This window comes from Scyliorhinus torazame, chromosome 14 (genome assembly GCF_047496885.1).
Source record: "Scyliorhinus torazame isolate Kashiwa2021f chromosome 14, sScyTor2.1, whole genome shotgun sequence".
Classification (NCBI taxonomy): Eukaryota; Metazoa; Chordata; class Chondrichthyes; order Carcharhiniformes; family Scyliorhinidae; genus Scyliorhinus; species Scyliorhinus torazame.
In genome coordinates, this window is record NC_092720.1 from 185599623 (window position 1) to 185625890 (window position 26268).

The following is a 26268-nucleotide window of genomic DNA, read 5'->3' on the forward strand; positions in this document are numbered from 1 at the left end:
GATGGCATGTAGTCGGGACTGTTTTCCGGCAGCTATGAAGTCCCCTTTAAAATTCTCACGGCGTTTTCTTTCCTTTTGGAGGGTGCAGCCTAGCGGAACTCAGCAATTAATTTCTTGAAAACACCCTCCCTTTCCGGGGACTGTTGTCTGTTTAGGTTTTCCTCGGGTGCTCGTTCATCCTCCCACAGTCCAATGGTGTGGAGGTTAGGTGAATTGGCCATGCTAAATTGCCCCTCAGTGTACAAAGGTTAGATAGGGCTGCGAGGTAATGCGATAGGGTGGGGGATTGGGCCTAGGGAGGATGCTCTTTCAGAGGATCGGTGCAGATTCAGTGTGCCGAATGGTCTCCTTCTGTGATGTCGAGATTCTATGGTTGCGATTGTCCAGCCGACTTACACTTGAGCGAGAGCATAACGCGGCAGGAAAATCCCGAGTGAAGCCTCTCGCGGACTTCCCGGCAGCCTCTACACCGCCCGGGATTGACCTAAGTCCCGCGTGGTATCGGAATTGGCATTCCATCCAAAAGGGGAGGGACCAAACAGCACCTGGTAAAGTAGGTCATAAGCCTACTTAAGGCCTACCTACCCAGGATCTACCAGCCTCCCTCAATTCTCTGCCTCCCCAGGGAGGTTGCAGCCAGACGCCGATCAGTGCTGGTCCACATGAATGTGGGCCAGGTTGAAATGAATGAAAATGAAATGAAAATAGCTTCAAATGAAGTTACTGTGAAAAGCCCCTAGTCGCCACATTCCGGCGCCTGTTCGGGGAGGCTGGTACGGGAATTGAACCGTGCTGCTGGCCCTCCTTGGTCTGCTTTCAAAGCCAGCGATTTAGCCCTGTGCAAAACCAGCCCCTGTGTGAAGGGCACCCAGTGGGGTTTCCCGGGCTATCAGAGACCCCTGGGTGGTGAGGGCAAATGCAGGATGGCTCTCTGGTCCTTCCCCTGGAACTTGGGCACCTTGGCACTGCCATGCTGGCAAGAGCACTGCTCGGGTACCAGGATGCCACTGCCAAGGGTCAGTGTCCGAGGGGGGCCATGCCATGAGAGGAGTGTGGGAGGGTTAAAGGGTGGGGGTGTGCAGAGCAGGAAAGTAGGGGCCTCCAGGAGGTTTTTTGGGGGGGGGGGGGGGGGGTTGACGGGTGGGGGGTCTTGGGGGTTCTGAAGAGGGGGGCCCCCAGAGATCCCATAGCGGGGCGTCCTCACTTAGGGGGTGCGGGGTAGTGCCAATGTGTGTGGGGGGTTACATTTCCCATGGGTGGGTGTGAGGAGCAACCACAAGCTCACTTAAAGGTCGGAACCTATTCAAAATGGCGGCCCTATCTCTGAGTTCAGCTCCTCAGTGCTGAAAAAGATTCTCCAGAAATCCCCCCAGCCCTCCCTTCACACCACCCTCCCACCACTGTAAACCCCAAGTGTGGCTGATGATGCCCTCTCTTGTGTCTCCACAGGCGAAGCACTCCCACAATCGCCAGGAGGGCCCAGACTGGAGAGCCCGGACAGAACAAATCCTCACCACCTTTAAGGATCGGGCCCTGGAGGTGACTGGGGTGGCCAAGGATAGAGCGGTTACCAATGCAAAGGTTGGCGCACGCTGCAGAGGTGAGGGTCCACTGGGCCCCACCCAGAGGACCTGTCACACGAGTTGGTATTCACCCACAGGTCCTCCAGCCGATGGTGTCGGCCCATCCAGGGTGGTGCCCTCTCCAGCCTCTCACGAGGCCACCTCGTGGAGAGCTCAGAGGGAGCCACGATCGACGCATCACAGCTGTTGTCCCCATCGTCCGCCAATGCAGATACACGCACTTCGGTGGGAAACATTAGTGGACAGGCTTCTGGGGCACAATCGTATGAGCACCACACAGTTGCTGATGTACATCAGGTGGAGGCAGGAATCCCCAGGCGAGACTGCAGTCGGAGGTCGGCTGGATCCCAGGACCCAGCCTGATGCTGAGCCTATGGAAGCAGGTTACCCGGAGCTGATGGAGACAATAGAGGGTGCTTGGGACATTCAGGGGGAGATGTCAGTGACACTCCAGCAGGCCCATAGCTGATTGGAGGAGTCCCAGGGGCTACGGGCGCAGAAGATGTTGCCGGCAATGCGTGGCACCGAGGCCAACACTGCCAAGGGGCGACCGCAGTGCATGATGTCGGCACCATTAGCGAAGGTCTTAAGGCGTGGCACAGCCGAAGACAGCCATGGCTGAGGGTCCTGTCAGAATGTCCGACTCGCTGGGGAATGTGACTCAGTACCAGGCTGACCTTGATGAAGTGCTGCGGGACGTGTCCCGCTCTCAGATGGGAATGGCCGAGGCATTTCGGAGCTTGGCCCAGTCGCAGTTGGGCATTGCCGAGCCGCTGCAAAGCATATCCCAGCCACTGAGGAGCATCGCAGAGGGCTTTGACCCAATGGTGCAGACATTGGGGAGCCTCTAGGGCTGGCAGAGCCACATGATGAAGGGGCAGCCGGGGCTTGAACCAGCCGCCCCTCCATCCCAATGTGAACCCCAGGGTCCTATGGGCACCGAGCAGGAGGAGAAGGTGCTGTGCACTAACCCAGACCTGTCCCATGGAGTGGGGATGGTGGTCACCAGCTCCCCAGAGTTCCACCCCTCTGATGAGGCAGTGTCTTTAAGTCAGCACACGGGACAGGGTGCACGGCTGTGCATGTGCTGCCGACAAGTGTGTCGGGCCCTCCGGCACCAAATGCCTCTGTCACTTTCTTTCACATTGCGGCCTGATCTCTGAACCATTGGCCCATCTCTCCAGACATCTCCCCCTCCCCGGGCACACTACTTGCAGGTGATGGGTGTGAGCGAGCACTCAGCAGACAGGCAGGGGTCAGACTGGCATAGATTGAGGAGCACCGGCGCTCAGCTCTCTGTAGGTTATCAACCCCCCCACCCTGCCCTCGACAGTGACCTGCTGATGGTGCCGAGAAGTCCCAGCCCTCTGGAGTGAAGTGACACAGACCCCGGGAGGCTGGGAAATGGGTGTGGGGTGTGGGTAAGGTATCGATGACAGACCAGGCCATATCCTATGTGAATCAGGCAAGTGTGAGGGCCTCCATGACCCTCTGGGCTTTCCGGACCCTCGCCGCTGCCGCCTGTCCTGCAGCTGGTCCTCCGGTTGCTCCCAGGATCATCCTCCAATCTTTGCTGGTCCGGCACCTCCTCATCATCCTTGTCCTCCTCCTCCTCCTTGGAGGTGGGCACATGTTCCTCATCCCCAATATCCAGCATATTGCCCTACTGCTCTGCCAGGTTGTGGAAGACACAGCAGACCACCACTAACCGGGTGACTCTCTGGGTGATGTACTACTGGGCACCACGGGAGCGGTCGAGGCATCAGAACCGTATTTTGAGCACTCCAATGCACCGCTCACTGACAGCCCGGGTGGTCACATGGGCCGCGTTGTATCAGGTCTCCGCTTTGGTCTGTGGCCTGCGTACCGGCATCATTAGTCAGCTCCTCAGTGGGTACCCCTTATCCCCCAGGAGCCGGCCACCCGTCTGGGGTGCTCCTCAAAGAGGCCAGGGATGTCGGACTGCCCAGGATGTAGCTGTCGGGCATACTCCTTTGGAAGAGTGTACACACGTGCATGATCTGTATGTGGTGGTCACACACTAGCTGAATGTTCAGGGAGTGGAACCCCTTCCTAGGCACTCCTAGATGGCCGGGTGGGCGCAAGGCGACATGCGAAGTTCCATCAGCCCCTGGAACTGGGGCATCCCGGCGATGACAGAGAATCCTGCTGCCCAGACATCCTGTTGGGCTTGGTCCATGTCAAAGTTGATATAGTTTTCCACCCGGGCAAACAGGGCATCCGTGACCGGTCAGGTGCACCTGTCGCTGTGGCCTGTGAAATGCCGCACAAATGCCAACTTGAGCCCTGGAATGATCCCGAGGAGTATAGGTTGAGGATTGTGGTGACCTTGACAGCCACTGGGAGCAGGTGTCCTTCTCCCCCACTTGGCGTCAAGTCTAGTTCATTTGTGCCGGGTTTTTCAGGGAGGTTCCCGCTGACTTTGCCGGCATGTTCCCTGCTACCCAATGACACTTTCACTTTTTTGGACCCTGGGGAGTTTCTCACCAGTTCAGCCCACGCTTGGGGCACGATTCTCCGGCCTTGTTGTGCTCCTACTCGAGAGAAATGAGGCCGGTGAATAGTGGGAGATGCTGAAAATGAGAACGGCTCCAGACTCTAAACAGTTTGTGATGCAACGGGCCTGTTCCCATAGGTGAAATTGGGATCCCATCGCAGCGTGGTGAGAAACCAATACTCAGCACTTAGTCCTATTTCCATACAATTAACAGGAACAACCCCATATCCAGCGGCCTCCCCAGCAAGTGGTCCCGCTGGCGCCGATTAGTACTCCTTTTGAAAAACGTAAACCTGAAGTAAGGAGTTCTGCGGTGAGCCGAGGAGATGAGTAGCCATCTTTGCTCACAGGCAAAGGGCCCGGGGGTGCTAGGCTTGCCACCCCAGTGCTCGGCGGCGTGGGGGGGAGACACACGGACCCTCAGCTGGGGGGAGGGCATCGGCCACCATGAGAAGGTGGGTGGGGGGGGCAACCACGCACGGCACCGCCAATAGCATTGTGGAATTACCCATAATATGTACTCATGAATCACAAAGGTTAATCTGCAGGTTCAGCAAGTAATTAAGAAGGCTAATGGAATGCTATCGTTTATTACGAGGGGAATTGAAGATAAAAGTAAGAATGTTAAACTTCAGTTATGTAGGGCATTGTTGAGACCACGGGCGGGATTCTCCGACCCCACGCCGGGACCTCCCTGTGGCAAAATACGCCGGCCGGTCTGCGCATGCGCGAACTCCCGCCGTCCCGTCGCCACGCCGCCAACCCGCCGCCGTCCACCTAGAATTTCGCACTTTCGGGGTCTGTTGACAAGTGGCTGGCACCGGTTCTCCCGCCGGCGTGGGGTCCTAGTCCCCAGGAGGGAGAATCCCGTCCCACATCTCGAAAACTGTGTGCACTGTTGGTCTCCTTGTTTAAGGAAGGATGTAACTTTGTTGGAGGTGGTTCAGAGGAGGTTACAATCATAGGGTGTAATCCCACAGTGCTGTTAGAGGGTAATCCCACAGTGCTGTTAGAGGGTAAGCGCACAGCGTTATTAGAGGGTAAACCCACAGTGCTGTTAGAGGGTAAGCGCACAGCGTTATTAGGGGGTAATCCCACAGTGCTGTTAGAGGGTAATCCCACAGCGTTATTAGGGGGTAATCCCACAGTGCTGTTAGAGGGTAATCCCACAGTGCTGTTAGAGGGTAATTCCACAGCGTTATTAGAGGGTAATCCCACAGTGCTGTTAGAGGGTAATCCCACAGTGCTGTTAGAGGGTAATCACACAGTGCTGTTAGAGGGTAATCCCACAGTGCTGTTAGAGGGTAATCCCACAGCGTTATTAGGGGGTAATCCCACAGTGCTGTTAGAGGGTAATCCCACAGTGCTGTTAGAGGGTAATCCCACAGTGCTGTTAGAGGGTAATCCCACAGTGTTGTTAGAGGGTAATCCCACAGTGCTGTTAGAGGGTAATCCCACAGTGTTGTTAGAGGGTAATCCCACAGTGCTGTTAGAGGGTAATCCCACAGTGCTGTTAGAGGGTAATCCCACAGTGCTGTTAGAGGGTAATCACACAGTGTTGTTAGAGGGTAATCACACAGTGCTGTTAGAGGGTAATCCCACAGTGCTGTTAGAGGGTAATCCCACAGTGCTGTTAGAGGGTAATCCCACAGTGCTGTTAGAGGGTAATTCCACAGCGTTATTAGAGGGTAATCCCACAGCGTTATTAGAGGGTAATCCCACAGTGCCGTTAGAGGATAATCCCACAGTGCTGTTAGAGGGTAATCCCACAGTGCTGTTAGAGGGTAATCCCACAGTGCTGTTCGAGGGTAATCCCACAGTGCTGTTAGAGGGTAATCCCACAGTGCTGTTAGAGGGTAATCCCACAGTGCTGTTCGAGGGTAATCCCACAGTGCTGTTAGAGGGTAATCCCACAGTGCTGTTAGAGGGTAATCCCACAGTGCTGTTAGAGGGTAATCGCACAGTGCTGTTAGAGGGTAATCCCACAGTGCTGTTAGAGGGTAATCCCACAGTGCTGTTAGAGGGTAATCCCACAGTGCTGTTAGAGTGTAATCCCACAGTGCTGTTAGAGGGTAATCCCACAGTGCTGTTAGAGTGTAATCCCACAGTGCTGTTAGAGGGTAATCCCACAGTGCTGTTAGAGGGTAATCCCACAGCGTTATTAGGGGGTAATCCCACAGCGTTATTAGGGGGTAATCCCACAGTGCTGTTAGAGGGTAATTCCACAGTGCTGTTAGAGGGTAATTCCACAGCGCTATTAGGGGGTAATCCCACAGTGCTGTTAGAGGGTAATCCCACAGTGCTGTTAGAGGGTAATTCCACAGCGTTATTAGAGGGTAATCCCACAGCGTTATTAGAGGGTAATCGCACAGTGTTATTATTGGGTAATCCCACAGTGCTGTTAGAGGGTAATTCCACAGTGCTGTTAGAGGGTAATCCCACAGGGTTATTAGGGGGTAATCCCACAGCGTTATTAGGGGGTAATCCCACAGTGCTGTTAGAGGGTAATCACACAGTGCTGTTAGAGGGTAATCCCACAGTGCTGTTAGAGGGTAATCCCACAGCGCTATTAGGGGGTAATTCCACAGTGCTGTTAGGGGGTAATCCCACAGCGTTATTAGGGGGTAATCCCACAGTGCTGTTAGAGGGTAATCGCACAGTGCTGTTAGAGGGTAATCGCACAGTGCTGTTAGAGGGTAATCGCACAGTGCTGTTAGAGGGTAATCCCACAGTGTTGTTAGAGGGTAATCCCACAGTGCTGTTAGAGGGTAATCCCACAGTGCTGTTAGAGGGTAATCCCACAGTGCTGTTAGAGGGTAATCCCACAGTGCTGTTAGAGGGTAATCGCACAGTGCTGTTAGAGGGTAATCCCACAGTGCTGTTAGAGGGTAATCGCACAGCGCTATTAGGGGGTAATCCCACAGTGCTATTAGGGGGTAATCCCACAGTGCTGTTAGAGGGTAATCCCACAGTGCTGTTAGAGGGTAATCCCACAGCGTCATTAGGGGGTAATCCCACAGCGCTATTAGGGGGTAATCCCACGGTGTTGTTAGAGGGTAATCCCACAGCGTCATTAGGGGGTAATCCCACAGCATTATTAGGGGGTAATCGCACAGTGCTGTTAGAGGGTAATCCCACAGTGCTGTTAGAGGGTAATCACACAGCGTTATTAGGGGGTAATCGCACAGCGTTATTATGGGGTAATCCCACAGTGCTGTTAGAGGGTAATCCCACAGTGCTGTTAGAGGGTAATCCCACAGCGCTGTTAGAGGGTAATCGCACAGCGTTATTAGGGGGTAATCGCACAGTGCTGTTAGAGGGTAATCCCACAGCGCTGTTAGAGGGTAAGCGCACAGCGTTATTAGGGGGTAATCCCACAGTGCTGTTAGAGGGTAATCCCACAGTGCTGTTAGAGGGTAATCCCACAGTGCTGTTAGAGGGTAATCCCACAGCGTCATTAGGGGGCAATCCCACAGCGCTATTAGGGGGTAATCCCACGGTGTTGTTAGAGGTAATCCCACAGCGTCATTCGGGGGTAATCCCACAGCATTATTAGGGGGTAATCGCACAGTGCTGTTAGAGGGTAATCCCACAGTGCTGTTAGAGGGTAATCACACAGCGTTATTAGGGGGTAATCGCACAGCGTTATTATGGGGTAATCCCACAGTGCTGTTAGAGGGTAATCCCACAGTGCTGTTAGAGGGTAATCCCACAGTGCTGTTAGAGGGTAATCCCACAGTGCTGTTAGAGGGTAATCGCACAGTGTTGTTAGAGGGTAATCCCACAGTGCTGTTAGAGAGTAATCCCACAGCGCTGTTAGAGGGTAATCGCACAGCGTTATTAGGGGGTAATCGCACAGTGCTGTTAGAGGGTAATCCCACAGCATTATTAGGGGGTAATCCCACAGCATTATTAGGGGGTAATCCCACAGCGTTATTAGGGGGTAATCCCACAGTGCTGTTAGAGGGTAATCGCACAGTGCTGTTAGAGGGTAATCCCACAGCATTATTAGGGGGTAATCCCACAGCTTTATTAGGGGGTAATCCCACAGCGTTATTAGGGGATAATCGCACAGCGTTATTAGGGGGTAATCCCACAGCGTTATTAGGGGATAATCGCACAGCATTATTAGGGGGTAATCCCACAGTGTTATTAGGGTGTAATCCCACAGCGTTATTAGAGGGTAATCCCACAGTGCTGTTAGAGGGTAATCCCACAGCATTATTAGGGGGAAATCCCACAGTGCTGTTAGAGGGTAATCCCACAGTGCTGTTAGAGGGTAATCCCACAGTGCTGTTAGAGGGTGATCCCACAGTGCTGTTAGAGGGTAATCACACAGTGCTGTTAGAGGGTAATCCCACAGTGTTGTCAGAGGGTAATCCCACAGTGCTGTTAGAGGGTAATCCCACAGTGCTGTTAGAGGGTAATCCCACAGTGCTGTTTGAGGGTAATCCCACAGAGCTGTTAGAGGGTAATCCCACAGTGCTGTTAGAGGGGTAATCCCACAGTGCTGTTAGAGGGGTAATCCCACAGTGCTGTTAGAGGGTAATCCCACAGTGCTGTTAGAGGGTAATCCCACAGTGCTGGTAGAGGGTAATCCCACAGTGCTGTTAGAGGGTAATCCCACAGTGCTGTTAGAGGGTAATCCCACAGTGCTGTTAGAGGGTAATCCCACAGTGCTGTTAGAGGGTAATCCCACAGTGCTGTTAGAGGGTAATCCCACAGTGCTGTTAGAGGGTAATCCCACAGTGCTGTTAGAGGGGTAATCCCACAGTGCTGTTAGAGGGTAATCCCACAGTGCTGTTAGAGGGTAATCCCACAGTGCTGTTAGAGGGTAATCCCACAGTGCTGTTAGAGGGTAATCCCACAGTGCTGTTAGAGGGTAATCCCACAGTGCTGTTAGAGGGTAATCCCACAGTGCTGTTAGAGGGTAATCCCACAGTGCTGTTAGAGGGTAATTCCACAGCGTTATTAGAGGGTAATCCCACAGTGCTGTTAGAGGGTAATCCCACAGTGCTGTTAGAGGGTAATCGCACAGTGTTGTTAGAGGGTAATCCCACAGTGCTGTTAGAGGGTAATCCCACAGTGCTGTTAGAGGGTAATCCCACAGTGTTGTTAGAGGGTAATCCCACAGTGCTGTTAGAGGGTAATCCCACAGTGCTGTTAGAGGGTAATCCCACAGTGCTGTTAGAGGGTAATCGCACAGTGCTGTTAGAGGGTAATCCCACAGTGCTGTTAGAGGGTAATCGCACAGCGCTATTAGGGGGTAATCCCACAGTGCTATTAGGGGGTAATCCCACAGTGCTGTTAGAGGGTAATCCCACAGTGCTGTTAGAGGGTAATCCCACAGCGTCATTAGGGGGTAATCCCACAGCGCTATTAGGGGGTAATCCCACGGTGTTGTTAGAGGGTAATCCCACAGCGTCATTAGGGGGTAATCCCACAGCATTATTAGGGGGTAATCGCACAGTGCTGTTAGAGGGTAATCCCACAGTGCTGTTAGAGGGTAATCACACAGCGTTATTAGGGGGTAATCGCACAGCGTTATTATGGGGTAATCCCACAGTGCTGTTAGAGGGTAATCCCACAGTGCTGTTAGAGGGTAATCCCACAGCGCTGTTAGAGGGTAATCGCACAGCGTTATTAGGGGGTAATCGCACAGTGCTGTTAGAGGGTAATCCCACAGCGCTGTTAGAGGGTAAGCGCACAGCGTTATTAGGGGGTAATCCCACAGTGCTGTTAGAGGGTAATCCCACAGTGCTGTTAGAGGGTAATCCCACAGTGCTGTTAGAGGGTAATCCCACAGCGTCATTAGGGGGCAATCCCACAGCGCTATTAGGGGGTAATCCCACGGTGTTGTTAGAGGGTAATCCCACAGCGTCATTCGGGGGTAATCCCACAGCATTATTAGGGGATAATCGCACAGTGCTGTTAGAGGGTAATCCCACAGTGCTGTTAGAGGGTAATCACACAGCGTTATTAGGGGGTAATCGCACAGCGTTATTATGGGGTAATCCCACAGTGCTGTTAGAGGGTAATCCCACAGTGCTGTTAGAGGGTAATCCCACAGTGCTGTTAGAGGGTAATCCCACAGTGCTGTTAGAGGGTAATCGCACAGTGTTGTTAGAGGGTAATCCCACAGTGCTGTTAGAGAGTAATCCCACAGCGCTGTTAGAGGGTAATCGCACAGCGTTATTAGGGGGTAATCGCACAGTGCTGTTAGAGGGTAATCCCACAGCATTATTAGGGGGTAATCCCACAGCATTATTAGGGGGTAATCCCACAGCGTTATTAGGGGGTAATCCCACAGCGTTATTAGGGGGTAATCCCACAGTGCTGTTAGAGGGTAATCGCACAGTGCTGTTAGAGGGTAATCCCACAGCATTATTAGGGGGTAATCCCACAGCTTTATTAGGGGGTAATCCCACAGCGTTATTAGGGGATAGTCGCACAGCGTTATTAGGGGGTAATCCCACAGCGTTATTAGGGGATAATCGCACAGCATTATTAGGGGGTAATCCCACAGTGTTATTAGGGTGTAATCCCACAGCGTTATTAGAGGGTAATCCCACAGTGCTGTTAGAGGGTAATCCCACAGCATTATTAGGGGGAAATCCCACAGTGCTGTTAGAGGATAATCCCACAGCGCTATTAGGGGGTAATCCCACAGTGCTGTTAGAGGGTAATTCCACAGTGCTGTTAGAGGGTAATCCCACAGCGTTATTAGGGGGTAATCCCACAGCATTATTAGGGGGTAATCCCACAGTGCTGTTAGAGGGTAATCCCACAGCATTATTAGGGGGTAATCCCACAGTGCTGTTAGAGGGTAATCCCACAGCGTTATTAGGGGGAAATCCCACAGTGCTGTTAGAGGGTAATCCCACAGTGCTGTTAGAGGATAATTCCACAGCGCTATTCGGGGGTAATCCCACAGTGCTGTTAGAGGGTAATCCCACAGCGTTATTAGGGGGTAATCCCACAGCGTTATTAGGGGCTAAACCCACACCGTTATTAGGGGGTAATCCCACAGCGTTATTAGGGGGTAATCCCACAGTGCTGTTAGAGGGTAATCGCGCAGCGCTATTAGGGGGTAATCCCACAGCGTTAGTAGGGGGTAATCCCACAGCGTTATTAGGGTGTAATCCCACAGTGCTGTTAGAGGATAATCCCACAGTGCTGTTAGATGGTAATCGCACAGCGTTATTAGGGGGTAATCGCACAGCACTGTTAGAGTGTAATTCCACAGTACTGTTAGAGGGTAATCCCACAGTGTTGTCAGAGGGTAATCGCACAGTGCTGTTAGAGGGTAATCCCACAGTGCTGTTAGAGGGTAATCGCACAGTGTTGTTAGAGGGTAATCCCACAGTGCTGTTAGAGGGTAATCCCACAGTGTTGTTAGAGGGTAATCCCACAGTGCTGTTAGAGGGTAATCCCACAGTGCTGTTAGAGGGTAATCGCACAGTGCTGTTAGAGGGTAATCCCACAGTGCTGTTAGAGGGTAATCCCACAGTGCTGTTAGAGGGTAATCGCACAGCGCTATTAGGGGGTAATCGCACAGTGCTGTTAGTGCGGTAATCCCAGGGTACTGTTAGAGGGTAATCGCAGAGTGCTGTTAGGGGGTAATCCTACAGTGATGTTAGGGAGTAATCCCACAGTGTTGTCGGGGAGTAATTCCAGTCTTGTTAGGGTGTAATCCCACAGCACTGTTCAGGGGGTAATCCCACAGTTTTGTTTGGAGAGTAATCCCACAGTGTTGTTAGGAGAGTAAGACCACATCGGATAAATCCCACTGAGCTGTTGAGGGAAAGATTCCAGGATTTGAAGTAGCGTCCGATATATTCCCAAGTCAGACCTGTGAATCGGAGCTGTGAATTGTTTCGAGGGGAACCTGGGTGTGGAATGGTCCCCCCGTGCATCCACTGCACATTTTACTGGGCGGTGAGATCAACGGCTTGGCGGTGTCAAAGGATATTCCAGTGAAAATCAGGAAAGCAAAATAACAGGACATACCGCTTGCTGGGACTTTACAATCGCTGCCAGCCAACTTCTCATTCTGCAACAGGAGATCGTCAACTCGACGTTCCAGCTCCGAGCCCCTCCATTCCTGTTTTATATAAAGTGCCAGGCGTTTCAGGCAGCCTTGATCAAGCCCATGAAAATCTTCGGAATACTGTTCCAGCCAGGTGGAAAAAACAGAGGAGGCCGTGCTGGAAGACAAAGGCAGGGCATTTAGAAGACAGCTGACAGCGGGCCTATTACTCAAAGATGCGTGGAATATCGATTCCAAAGGAGTTACGAGCACTCCGCTAATAGGGATGAGTCACATTTACCCAAGCAAACAAAACGCTACACTCCGGAATGGAAGGGAGAATTTAGATGGGTGGTTGCAAATTCCATGAAACGCATAGTGGTTTAAAGAAAAGGGGCGAGATTCTCCGACCCCCCGCCGGGTCGGAGAATCGCCGGGGGCTGGTGTGAATCCCGCCCCTGCCGGTTGCCGAAGTCTCTGGCACCAGAGATTCGGCGGGGGCAGGAATCGTGCCGCGCCCGTTGGCGGCCCCCCCCCCCCCCCCCCCCCCCCCCCGCCCCCCCGCGATTCTCCGGCCCGGGTGGGCCGAAGTCCCGCCGCTAAAATGCCTGTCCCGCCGGTGTAAATGAAACCACCTACCTTACTGGCGGGACAAGGCGGCACGGGCGGGCTCCGGGGTCCTGTGGGGGGGCGCGGGTCGATCTGGCCCCGGGGGGTGCCCCCATGGTGGCCTGGCCCACGATCGGGGCCCACTGATCCGCGGGCGGGCCTGTGCCGTGGGGGCACTCCTTCCCTTCCGCCTCCGCCACGGTCTCCACCATGGCGGAGGCGGAAGAGACTCCCTCCACTGCGCATGCGTGGGAAGCTGTCAGCGGCCGCTGTCGCTCTTGCGCATGCGCCGCCCGGAGATGTCATTTCCGCGCCAGCTGGCGGGGCACCAAAGGCCTTTTCTGCCAGCTGGCGGGGCGGAAATTCGTCCGGCGCACATCTAACCCCTCAAGGTTGGGGCTCGGCCCCCAAAGATGTGGAGCATTCCGCACCTTTGGGGCGGCCCGATGCCTGTCTGATTTGCGCTGTTTTGGGCGCCAGTCGGCGGACATCGTGCCGTTTCCGGAGAATTTCGCCCAAGAACACTTGTTTTATGCAGAGCCTCTCCAGACAAGACGTTGCAAACCACTTGATAATCAATTTAAAGTATATGACATTTGTGGGATGTGGGCATTGCCCATCCCTAATTGCCTCTTGACGTGGTGGTGGTGAGCCATCTTCTTGAATTGCTACAGTCCGCATGGTGCAGGTGCACCCACTGTGCTGGAAGGGAGAGAGTTCCAGAATTAAGTTACGTGCTTTTGATGGGTACGTACTGTTGCAAAATAGGAAATGTGACAGCCAAGTTATGGACATCGAGCTCCGCAAACAGCAACGAAGTAAGTGACAAGGGGACGTGTTTTAGTGATGTGGATTGAGGCATTACATTCCAGGAAGCCAGCTACTGAAGGACAGTGCCGGGGTCAATCATCATTCAGTCAAACGTTTATTTACAGGGTGAAACGGTACAAGCATACGCCTCCAACTCCAGTTTCCTATTTTGGGTTAAAACCAATTAAACCAAGTCAAATGGACTTTGGGACAGATTAAAGGGGCAGCCCCTTAAAAGGGGTACTGCCTGAAACAAGAGCAAATCACAAATGAAACTTAAAAAAGCAAACCAAAATGTGATTACGGGGGTCGATCAGGCCCAGACCCTGCGGTGGCCCACCGGGCACAGAAGGCCTCAACGGTGCCAGTGGACTCTGTGCGTTCTCTTGCGAGGGACACCCGGCGGCGAATGTGGCCGCGGTAGAGGGGCAAATAGTTGGATCCGACGTCCCCCTCGGTCTCCTGCAGCCTTTACCTGTTGATGGCAAGTTTGGCCAGGCCCCGGAGCAGGGTCACGAAGAGCTCCTCCTCCTTCCCTGCCCCTCTTCGCACCTGGCGTCCATAGATCAGGGGCGTGGGGCTGAAGTGCAATAAAACGCTTTTTAAGAAACTGAAACGGGTGCGCAGTCCTACATAACCATGGTCCACTGGCTCCTCAAGGCTTCAAAAGAGGCAGGCTCAAGCTCCAGTTTCAGTGAGAACCTCTTTACGTCCGCTCAAGTGAAGCCCCAATTAAAGCTCTCCATCTGCACATCAATCAACACCCCTGATGTACAATTAAGAGGAGAGAAAATATTCTGACCAGGAAGCTAGTGTTAATGTTCCTGTTCTTGTTGGTAATAGTGCAGTGGAATCTTTAACATCTGGATGAGGAGCAGGAGTTAAGCCATTCGGCCCGTCGAGCCAATTCCGACATTCAATAAGATCATGGCTGATCTGATTGGAAATTCAACCCCACATTCCTGCCTACTTTTAAAAAATACTTTATCAGAGTTACAAAGCCAGAACTCAGAGTGTGGACAGGAGCAAATCCCTAATCCAGCTGCTTGCCTGCTCCAAAAAACAATTCACATTGAATCCATTTCATGGTCTCCACAAGCGAGACATACCAAATCCAGGCATTACACCTGACTTCATGCTCATCTTAGCCAAAAGGATAACCTTTCACCACCCCACCCCCACTTGTTAATTAAGGATCTATCTAACTCAGCCGTTAAAACATTCCAAGACTCTGCTTCCATTGCCTTTTGAGGAAGAGAGTTCCAGAGATTCCTGACCCTCTGAGAGAAAAATAAATTCTCATCTCCGTTTCAAATGAGCAACCCCTTATTTTTAAACAGTAACCCCTAGTTCTGGAATCTTTTTTAAAATAAATTTAAGAGTAGCCAATTATTTTTTTCCAATGAAGGGGCAATTTAGCGTGACCAATCCACCTACCCTGCACACCTTTTTGGGTTGTGGGGGTGAGACCCACGCAGACAGGGGGAGAATGTGCAAACTCCACACGGACAGTGACCCGGGGCAGGGATCGAACCCGGGCCCTCGGTGCCGTGAGACAGCAGTGCTAAACACAGCGCCACCGTGCTGCCCTTAGTTCTCGATTCTCCCAAAAGAGAACACACCCTCCCCACACCCACCCTGTCAATATTCTTACATTTTTTGATCAAGTCGCCTCTTTCTCTGATGAACTCCAGTGGATACAAATGTAACCTCTCCACCCTTTCCTCATAGGACAACCCACATTCCTAGTGTTAGTCTTGAAAACCTTCTCTGAACTGCTTCTAACGCAGTCACATCTTTCCTTAAAAAGGAGACCAATACTGTCCGCAATACTCCAGACGCGGTCTCACCAATGCCCTGTACAACTGAAGCATAACCTCCATACCTTGTAATCAATTCCCCTCACGATAAACAATAACATTCTACTCGCTTTCCTAATTACTTGCTGAACCTGGCATACCAGCCTTTTGTGATTCATGCGTTAGGACGCCCAGATCCCTCTGCACCTCCGAGCTCTGCAAGCTTCCACCTAACAAGCTGCTTTTTCTAAATTCTCCTACATCCATCGGAAACGGCAGACTGGCCCCCAGGTTAACATCTCATCTGAAAATAACAAACGGCACGTCCCGGCAGTGCAGCATTCCTTTAGTGCCACACTGGGAGTGTCGACCTATCTAATTACTCCCAGGTCCTTTGAGACCACAATCTTATTATTTGGCGGTGAGAGAGCTGCCTAATGAGCCACGGCTGTGGGCCTGCGGGGTAGCACGGTAGCATAGCGGTTCGCACAATTGTTTCACAGCTCCAGGGTCCCGGGTTCGATTCCCGGCTTGGGTCACTGTCTGTGCGGAGTCTGCACATCCTCCCCGTGTCTGCGTGGGTTTCCTCCCGGTGCTCTGGTTTCCTCCCACAGTCCAAAGATGTGCAGGTTTGGTGGATAGGCCATGATAAATTGCCCTTAGTGTCCAAAATTGCCCTTCCTGTTGGGTGGGTTACTGGGTTATGGGGATAAGGTGGAGGTGTGGGCTTGGGTAGGGTGCTCTTTCCAAGAGCCGATGCGGACTCGATGGGCCGAATGGCCTCTTTCTGCACTGTAAATTCTATGATTCTTTGTTGGCTCGGAAGCACTTTGGGACAAAAGGCTGGGGCGAAATTCCGCTGTGTAAATGCAAGTCTCTCTTTCATGACAGGTTTGTGTTCACTGATGTCATGTCATCACGAGCTTTCCTTTCAGAGTTTAGGAACTGGAATGATTCTGACTGGTTCGGAGGCTCTGGACACATGTGGGTCAATGATAATGCATCCCATAATAAACAAAAGAGCAAGTGAAAGGCTGGTGCAAAAACGTACTGTCGAAAGCGGTCCCAGTCATTTAGCGAGCAGCAATCTGTGTTCTCCCCTATTTCTTGCTTCAAGTGATCCAACCTGCAATGACACAAGCATGGATGTCTCAAACAATTTAGCAATTAGTTACCAATACCAAACGAAACTCACATTTATATAACACTTTGAAACCTCCCAAAGTGCCACACAGGAGTATTATGAAACAAGGTGTGAAACTGAGCCCAAATAGGGAGATGGGCAAACGATTGGTGATAGAGATAGGTTTCGACGGCCACCTTGAAAGGAGAAGAATGAGCTAGAGGGGCAAAGAGAATTTGGGAGAGAGGAGGGGTTGTGCGTGGAATTCCAGAATTTGGGGGCCAGGCAACTGAAGGTACAGCCAGCATTGGTGGAGCGTTTAAAATTGCCATTGCACCAAAGGTCAGAGTGCACAGTGGGTTGTTGAAGTTGGAGCAGATTCTAGAGATAGGGAGGGGCAAGGCCATGAGAGACTTGAAAACAAGGAGCAGTAATTGGTGCGTTCAGGCAGATGCGGTGAGGGAGTGGTAATCCGGAGACCAAAGGGGAATGCTCTAGCGACGCAGGTTCCAATCCCGCCATGGAATTTAAATTCAATAAAAGTGTAATGATGGCGGGGAAGCCATTGCTGATTGGTCGAAATGGTCTTTCGGGAGTGATATCTGCCATCCTTATCTGGTCTGGCCTATATGTGACTCCAGTCTGACATGCAATGTGGTTGACTCCCAATCGACGGGAGCCCATGTAGATCAGTAAGCACAAGGCCGAACAGGAGCTGGTGCAAGTTAAGACACGGGGAGCAGAGTTACGGATGACCTTGGCTTGATGTGGAAGGAAAAACCATGCTGGATGGAGCTGTGAACTTACCTGGTGAGGGTCAATAGCGGTAGGTTTTTTGATTTATCTCAAAGGAGAGAAGGGTGGCTGACAGGTTTAGGGGAGGTGTCGGGAGCTTGAACGTCTGAAGGCTCCACCAGCAATGGTGGGGTGATTGAAGAAGGAGATTCCAGAGATAGTGCGAGGCCACGGAGGAATTTGAAAAGTAGGCTGAGAATTTTAAAATCCAGACCCAGTTTGAACAGGAGCTACTGTCTCCCAATGAGTGCCAGGGTGAGAGGGAAGAGCATGAAAGTACCAGGCTCCCATCCAGCAGCAGCATCGGGTACGGGCATTGAAGTCGCACCTGTACCAGTGAAGCATCACCATCTGGGCCATCACGAATTTCTCTTTGCTGGAGCATTTCAGAGGGTAGCTAAGAGCAAACCAGATTGCTGTGGGTCTGGAGTCACATGTCGGCCAGACCGGGTAAGGATGGCAGATTTCTTCTCCCAGAGAAACATTAGTGAACCAGATGGTTTCATGGTCATCAAGAGACCTTTAACTCCAGATTTCTATTGGACTCAAATTTCGCCATCTGCCGTGGTGGGATTCGATCCCAAGTCCCCAGAGCACTAACCTGGGCCTCTGGATTACTAGTTCAGTGACAATACCAATATGCCACCACATCTACCTCTGAGGACCAAAATCAGCTGGGCACCAGTTTAAAGACACAGAATATTGTGTGCAAACCAGGTGCACTGAATTCAGACTTGAATTGAAAAATTACATTGATTACATAGAACCTGCAGCACAGACACAACACCATCAGACCAAGCAATTGTGTCAAAATTTCTGCTCAACTCCATCCTCCCATCTTTTCACATTTAAATCGGCCAGCACAGTGCTCTCATTTCCTTCTCCCTCATGTGCTCATCTAGCTTCCGATGAAATGCATCTGTACGATTCACCCTAACCATTTCCTTGTGGTCCCGAGTTCCACATTCTCAGTACTCTCTGGGTAATGACGTTTCTTCTGAATGCCCAGTCGGTTTTCTTCGTGACTATCCTATATTGGGGGCCTCTAGATTTGCGCACTCCCCCCACCTCCCACTCTCCTCCACCACAACTGGCAACATTCTCCCTGTATCCGCTCTATCAAAGCCTTTCTTACTTTTTAACGATGTCCATTAGGTCACCGCCCCCCAACCGCGAGAAAAGAGAGCAGCTATCTGATCCTAGGTATAATGGCGCAGTTTTGCTATTGTGCTTGCATGGCTTATTTTTGAACATCCTCTTCGAGTGCCTGTGTGTGTGCTTTTTAACGATTTGGTTACTGGGTCTACACACGGTGCTTCCTGGTGTGGTCTAACCAAGTTCTACACAGGTTGAACATAACATCTCCACTTTTCAATTGTATCCCTCTTGAAATAAAGACCTGATTGCGGGGGTGAGGGGGATTTTCTGAGCCTTCCCTCTGGCAGGATCGGGAGGTGGTGCTCCTGTGGTGAGTTCCTTGGTGGAGAGATGAGATGAGCAAAACAGCATAGATATCAGTGGGACTGGAAAATCCTGCTGGCAGCCAACGGTGAGATGCCTCCACCACCGGAAAAAGCACCGTGGGGGGGGTTACTGGAAAATCCTGCCCATAGCGTATCAAAGTACCATCGCAAATTATGAATGAATGCGACTAGTTTAGATGTAGCCTGCAACACAGCATCATAACATGGGCATAACATCACTCGCAACACTGGAACATCCCTGTTATTGCTGCTATCAATACATAATCACAGGTATTAAATCAAAAAGGAACGGAAAGAGGTCACCTAACCTCTTAAGCCAGTTCCATCATTTATTGGCTGATCTGGGATCTGATTCCACATATACGACTTTGCCGCACCCTCGAGTCTCCAAACAACTGAAGTAGTCTTTCTCTATCTAACCTCTCAGTTTCCTCTTGCTAGCTTGAGAATTTTGATGTAATACAAATATAGCACCAATTTCTACTGCCTGCAGGCCCATCCTCAGTCATTGATACTTGCATCTACGCATATTCGAGAGGTCAAACTCCAAGCCATCGCCAGCACCTTTACCTAGGTGTGTGAGAGCCTGAGCCTTACACTAAATATCCATGTCAAAGGTCCTCTACCAAGATGCCACCATCACATAGCACTGCACTTGATCAAAATACACGACGAGGCCTTGGACAATGTGGACTACTTTCTAAACACTGGGAGCCGACTGACAACAAGGGCAGACATTGATGATGAGGTTCAGCATCGCCTTCAGTATACCAGCACAGCATTCGGCCGCCTGAGGAAGAAAGTGTTTGAAGACCAGAACCTCAGTCCCAGCCCCAAGCTCATGGTCTACAGAGCAGTAGTGATACCCCCACCCATATATGGCTCAGAGTTGTGGACTATGTACAGCAGGCACCTCAAAGCCCTGGCAAAGTACCACCAGAGCTGCCTCCGCAATCTCCTGCAAATTCATTGGCAGGATAGGCGCACCAGCATCAGTGTTCTTGCTCAGGCCAATATCGCCAGCATCAAAGCACTAACCACACTGGATCAGCTCCGCATGCCTGGCACGAGACTCCCAAATCATGTGCTCTATTCGGAGCTTCGACACGACAAGCGAAGCTCGGGAGGGCAGCGAAAACGCTTCAAGGACACCCTCAAAGCCTCCTTGAAAAATTGCAACATCCTCATCTACATCTGGCCCAAGACCGCCTGGAGCGAAGGAAAAGCATTCGGGAAGGAGGAGAACACCTAGGGTGGGAATTCCTCCTTTTTCCTCCCTTCCCCATTGGCCAACGGTGGGACCAGACAATCCTACCAGTGGAAACAACCAGAAAATCCCGCCCCTCGAGGTTCAATGCTGAGAGAGCAAGCTGAAGCCAAACATCGACAACGAAAGGAGTGCGTGCCAACCCAGGTCAGCACAGCCATCTATCACAGTGCGCTAAACAGCTGGCTTGTAATGCAGAACAAGGCCAGCAACGAGGGTTCAATTCCCATACCAGCCTCTCCGAACAAGCGCCGGAATGTGGCGACTCGGGGCTTTTCACAGTAACTTCACTGAAGCCTACTTGTGACAATAAGCGATTATTATCATTATTAGCCGCTCCTCAAATCTCCGTCTGCCCCGCCTGTGTCAGAGAGTGCAGGTCACCAATGTCAACATATCAGCAAGTGCATGCTGGGACAATTACATTGTTAAGCTAATTGCCTTACTGAAGGCAAATAATGGTTATTGGCTCAACCTCCTAAAGAGTATAAACAGACGCAGCCCAAACAGCCGCTGTGGGGAAACCACACGGAGTTTGATCTCCACTGAGCTGGATGTAGAATAAAGTTGCTGAAAGATAAAAGATAAGCTGCTGATTTTTCCTCCATCATACACTAACATTTGAGATTAACAGCACATTGGACTCCTCAGTCACCTGAGAGCTCACTTTCCGTGAGGAAGCCAAGTCATCCTCGACTCCGAGGGACTGCCTAAGAAGAAGAACTTTGTACAATCTCTCCTTTTAATTTAAACCTTGGAACACCAGGTATCCATCCCTGAATAAACATTATTGGCAGAGCTGCACAATCGCTGTAATTGAGGTGATATGACTGGCACAAATGCAACAGTTAGCAAGCCAATTACAATGTTGCTGTTGGTGGCTCAAAGCTACTGTGATGAACGCTGTGGTATTGATACTATTGCTGTGTGATGCTATTGTTTTCTCAGTCATATTTTCAGGATTGAGATACCAATGTAACCAATGTGGACGGAATGTTACTGGAATGAATGGAATGGAATGGTTCATGATGGTGCTGATGTGACATCAATGATGGTGAGCTAATGGTGGGGATGAGATTAAACACCAGTAACCTTGATGTAACAACAATGGTGTCAACACAACGTAAGTGCCCGTACTGCCTTGCTACTGCATTTATTTTCCAATACAATAAATAATTGCCACATTATAATTGCCAAAAGTAAAGCTAGATGTCAGATGAGGAAGCTACTACACAACAGATTCTTCTCATCACAGAACTGCGACGGTACAGAAGTAGTAGTCAGAGGCTTTTCCCCAGGGTAAAGGGGTCAATTACTAGGGGGCATAGGTTTAAGGTGAGAGGGGCAAGGTTTAGAGTAGATGTACGAGGCAAGTCTTTTTACACAGAGGGTAGTGGGTGCCTGGAACTCGCTGCCGGAGGAGGTGGTGGAAGCAGGGACGATAGTGACATCTTGACAAATACATGAATAGGATGGAAATAGAGGGATACGGCCCCAGGAAGTGTAGAAGATTGTAGTTTAGTCGGGCAGCATGGTCGGCACGGGCTTGGAGGGCCGAAGGGCCTGTTCCTGTGCTGCACTTTTCTTTGTTCTTTGAGTCCATTCGGCCCATCGTGTCTGCACTGGCTCTCCAAACCGGCATCATGACTTCGTGCCATTCTCCTGCCTTTTACCACCGAACCTCTGCACATTATTTGTTACTAGTAATCATTGACTGCCCTCTCAAATGCCTCGATAAAACCTGCCTCCACCACACTTGCAGGCAGTGCATTCCAGACCCCTACCAACTTCCTGTGTGAAAAAGCTTTTTCGCATCACATTTGCTTTTTTTTCAAATCACTTTAAATCGGTACCCTCTCCTTCTTCATCCTCTTTAAGAGCGGGACAGTTTCTCCCTATCTACTCAGTCCAGTCCCCTCGTGATTTTGAACATCTCTATTAAGTCTCTTCTGAGCCTTCTTTTCTCCAAGGAGAACAGACCCAATCTCTCCAATCCATCCTCATCTATACTTGAAAACGTCTTCACTCTCTTCGATACATTCCCATCCTTCCTCAAGTGTGGAGCCCAGAATTGTTCACAATACTCCAGCTGAGGTCTAACTAGTGTCTTGACCTTGAACGCTCTGTCTGAAGATGTACTGGAATGTTGGAAAACATTTTAAATAAATATTTGAAAAGAGAAAATGTACAGGAGACTATATGGGGAAAGGGTCAGCGGGAGTTTGGGGGAGGCGGTAGTGGCGGGAGTGTGGCAAGTACATGGGGTTATTTGGGTAGCTCTTTCAAAGAGTCAGAAAGTGCATGATGGGCTGACTGGCCTTCTATTTCACTGCAAATTATGCGTCGAAAGTTCCAGCCTTGCTGCAAATCTTTTTTAAAATAAATTTAGAGTGCCCAATTCAATTTTTTTCCAATTAAGGGGCAATTTAGCGTGGCCAATCCACCTACCCTGCACATCTTTGGAGTGTGGGGGGTGAAATCCATGGAAACACGTGGAGAATGTGCAAACTCTACATGGACAGTAACCCAGAGCCGGGATCGAACCTGGGACCTCAGCGCCACCCTGCTGCCCTGCCCTGATACAAATCCAACTCCCACTCCATTGCCATATCAGAGGAGTGCTGCACTGTTGGAGGTGTCGCTTCTTGAGTAATATGTACAATGAAGCCCTTGCAGGTTGATGTAAAAGATCCCTCAATGAGATTTTGAAGATCAAGGAAGGTGATTCCTGGGGCCCCAGCAATTTTTTTCCTCAATACTGAAAGTCACTAAACCCAGACATCTTAAATGCAAGACTTATTCTCTACTTTATGAGTCTATGATAGTTGCCTACCTGTCGAGCAGTAGTTCCAGAACCTCCTGGGTGGTGGTGAAGGCTCGGTAGGTGGCAAGGAAGACTGAAATGTAGGAGGAATCGCCACAATCGAGGGCCTCTAGGAGGTGCTGCACAATCTTCTCGAGCGTTCCAACCTTGATTGAGCGGATTTTAACTGTTTCGCACGTGGTGCCAACCAGGTCATTTTCCATCTGCAGGGCACAAACCACAGTGGTGAGTGGGAGGCTAAATCAGAAAGGGCATGAATGGACGAGGCTTGGGGTGAACACCGTGGGGATCAATATACTGCCTTTGGGGCACCGACGCCATGCAGGAATGAGTGAATACCGCACAATATCAAGAGGTGCTGTTTTTCGGGCAAATCAAGTCCAGTATTTATTTATTTTTAATTTAGAGTACCTAATTTTTTTTTTAATTAAGGGGCAATTTGGTGTGGCCAATCCACCTAACCTGCACATCTTTGGGTTGTGGGGGTGAAACCCACACAGACATGGGGAGAATGTGCAAACTCCACACAGAGAGACAAGTCCAGTATTGAAGGAGGTCGGCACCGCCGTGATCATTGGAATGTAATCATAACCCAGCATGACAAGCGCCCTCTCCAGGGGGCCCAGTTAGTGAACCGAGCATGACAAGCGCCCTCTCCAGGGGGCCCAATTAGTGAACCGAGCATGACAAGCGCCCTCTCCAGGGGGCCCAGTTAGTGAACCGAGCATGACAAGCGCTCTCTCCAGGGGCCCAGTTAGTGAACCGAGCATGACAAGCGCTCTCTCCAGGGGCCCAGTTAGTGAACCGAGCATGACAAGCGCCCTCTCCAGGGGGCCCAGTTAGTGAACCGAGCATGACAAGCGCCCTCTCCAGGGGGCCCAGTTAGTGAACCGAGCATGACAAGCGCTCTCTCCAGGGGCCCAGTTAGTGAACCGAGCATGACAAGTGCTCTCTCCAGGGGGCCCAGTTAGTGAACGCAGCATGACAAGCGCTCTCTCCAGGAGGCCCAGTTAGTGAACCCAGCATGACAAGTGCTCTGTCCCGGGGGCCCAGTTAGTGAGGCGGAGGCCTGGAGGTGAGTGGTCAGATGGGCAGAACAGCGGCAAATGGAATTTAACCCTGAAATGTGTGAGGTAATGCATTTTTGGAGGTCTAATATGACAAAGGAAGATAAAATGAATGGTAGGACACTAGGAAATACAGAGAGGACCAGGGGGACCTCAGGGTGCATGTCCATAGATCCCTGAAGGCAGGACAGATAGATAAGGTTGTTAAAAAGGCAGATGGGATAAAGAGCAGGGAGGTTATGATGAAGCTGTATAATACATGTTTTATTTCCTTGGAACTCTTTTGACGATTAGTTAACAAAGTATTTTCTTTTTTTTAAATAGATTTGGAGCGCCCAATTACTTTTTTCCAATTAGCATGGCCAAACCACCTACCCTGCACATCCTTTTGGGTTCAGATCACAGAATTTACAGTGTAGCAGGAGGCCATTCGGCCCATCGAGTCCGCACCGGCTCTTGGAAAGAGCACCCTACCCAAGGTCCGCACCTCCACCCTATCCCCATAACCCAGTAACCCCACCCAACACTTAAAGGCAATTTTGCACACCAAGGGCAATTTTACCATGGCCAATCCACCTAACCTGCACATCTTTAGACCGTGGGAGGAAACCGGAGCACCCGGAGGAAACCCACGCACACACGGGGAGAACGTGCAGACTCCGCACAGACAGTGACCCAAGCCGGAATTGAACCTGGGATCCTGGAGCTGTGAAGCAATTGTGCTATCCACAATGCTACCGTGCTGCCCACGTTTGTGAGGGTGAGACCCATGCAGACATGGGGAGAATGTGCCAACTCGACACAGACAGTGACCCGAGGCCTGGATCAAACCCGGGTCCTCGGTGCCGTGAGGCAGCAATGCTAACACTGCACCACCGTGCTGCAATTTTCAAAGTATTGAAGAATGTTTTTATTTCAAATTCTTTTATTGGGTTGGGCAAGGATTTTCTTTCATTCATTAAAGGGATGTGAGAGTCACTTGTTGGGCCAGCATTTACTGCCCAGCATTTACAGGCTTGCGAGACTATTTCAGGGAGCATTTAAGAGTCAACCACATTGCTGTTGGCAATGGATTTTGAGTCACACATCGGCCAGACCAAGTAATGATGGCCAATTTCCTTCTCCAAACAACAATAGTGAACCTGACAACTTTTACGATATCAGAAGACTTTTAATTCCACATTCTTTTGAATTCAGATTTCACTGTCTGTTGTGGTGAGATTCAAAGACGGGTCCCCAGAGCATTTGCCCCGGGCCCCTGGATTATTAGTCCATTGGCAATGCCACAATGCCCACCTCTCCTGATATGTCATGGTTTGGGAAGAAATAGCTGTTCTCAACCTGGTTTGGAGCGCTGACTGGTTTGTCAAACTCCTCAAAGTCAGGAGACCTTGATCCCATTCATCGCAGCGCCTAAGAATGCCTACATACAAATTAGGAGTAGGCCTCAGCCCTCCAGCCTGCTTTGCCATTCAATAACATCAAGGCTGATCTGATTTTTTAAAATAAAAACTTTTATTCCAAATAATTTCAGATTATCACATGGAAAACATTTCAATATAATACAAACAATTTGATATTTTTTAACAAAATAGTAATAACCCTAAAACCCTCCTACCATCCATGACCCAATCACCCCCCCCCCCCCCCCCCCCCCCAGGCACAGTTCCTCCGCCCACAAGTTTCTGGCGGTGAACATGTCTTTAAAGAAGATGATGAAAAACTTGATCCTGGAATTTAACCTTTCCTCCAATCCTCTAATGACATTTTTAATCTTTTCTAAGCTCAGAAACTCTGCCAAGTCCCCGAGTCATGCCGAGGCCTTAGGTGGCACCAACGGCCTACATCCAAGCGGACCCATCCCCGGGCTATTTGCAAGGTGAAGTCCAGCCTTCCTCCCCTCCAGGAGCGCCGGCGAATCCGACACCCCAAAGATTGCCACCAATAAGTATGGCTCCAGCCTCATCCCCACAATCACTGACATAGTAAAGCAGGACTAGAACATGTGTGTATGGTTCGCCAGCCCTCTCAAACAATGCTCACACCTGTCCTCTACACCAGGGAAGAATCCACTCATGTGTGCTCTAGTCAAGTGTGTCCCATGAACTACTTCAAACTGTATCAGGCTCAGACTAGCTCAAGAAGAGGTAGAATTCACCCTGTGCAAAATCTCACTCCACACCCGTCCCTCCAGCCCCAGGGCCAGTTCTTCCTCCCACTTCCCCTTTACCTCCTCTAACGGTGCTATCCCTGTCTCGAACAACCACCCACATATATCGGATATATTCCTTTCACCCATCTCATCTCGAGATAGCATCCTGTCCATCATTATAGGTCCCTGTAAATGAGGGAAGGAAGAC

At 50.8% G+C, this 26268-nt stretch overlaps 1 protein-coding gene across 4 annotated transcripts in view; it reads right to left on the bottom strand.

The window, feature by feature from the left end:
• The window catches only part of LOC140390269 (ral guanine nucleotide dissociation stimulator-like), a 197814-nt gene that overhangs the window by 45536 nt on the left and 126010 nt on the right, over nt 1-26268 (bottom strand). For all 4 annotated transcript variants that reach the window (XM_072475288.1, XM_072475289.1, XM_072475291.1 and 1 more), the window contains 3 exons: nt 22851-23044; nt 16400-16474; nt 12112-12308 (listed from right to left, as the gene is read on the bottom strand). In XM_072475288.1, the coding sequence (XP_072331389.1) occupies nt 12112-12308; nt 16400-16474; nt 22851-23044 (466 nt within the window). The remainder of the gene's footprint in view (nt 1-12111; nt 12309-16399; nt 16475-22850; nt 23045-26268) is intronic.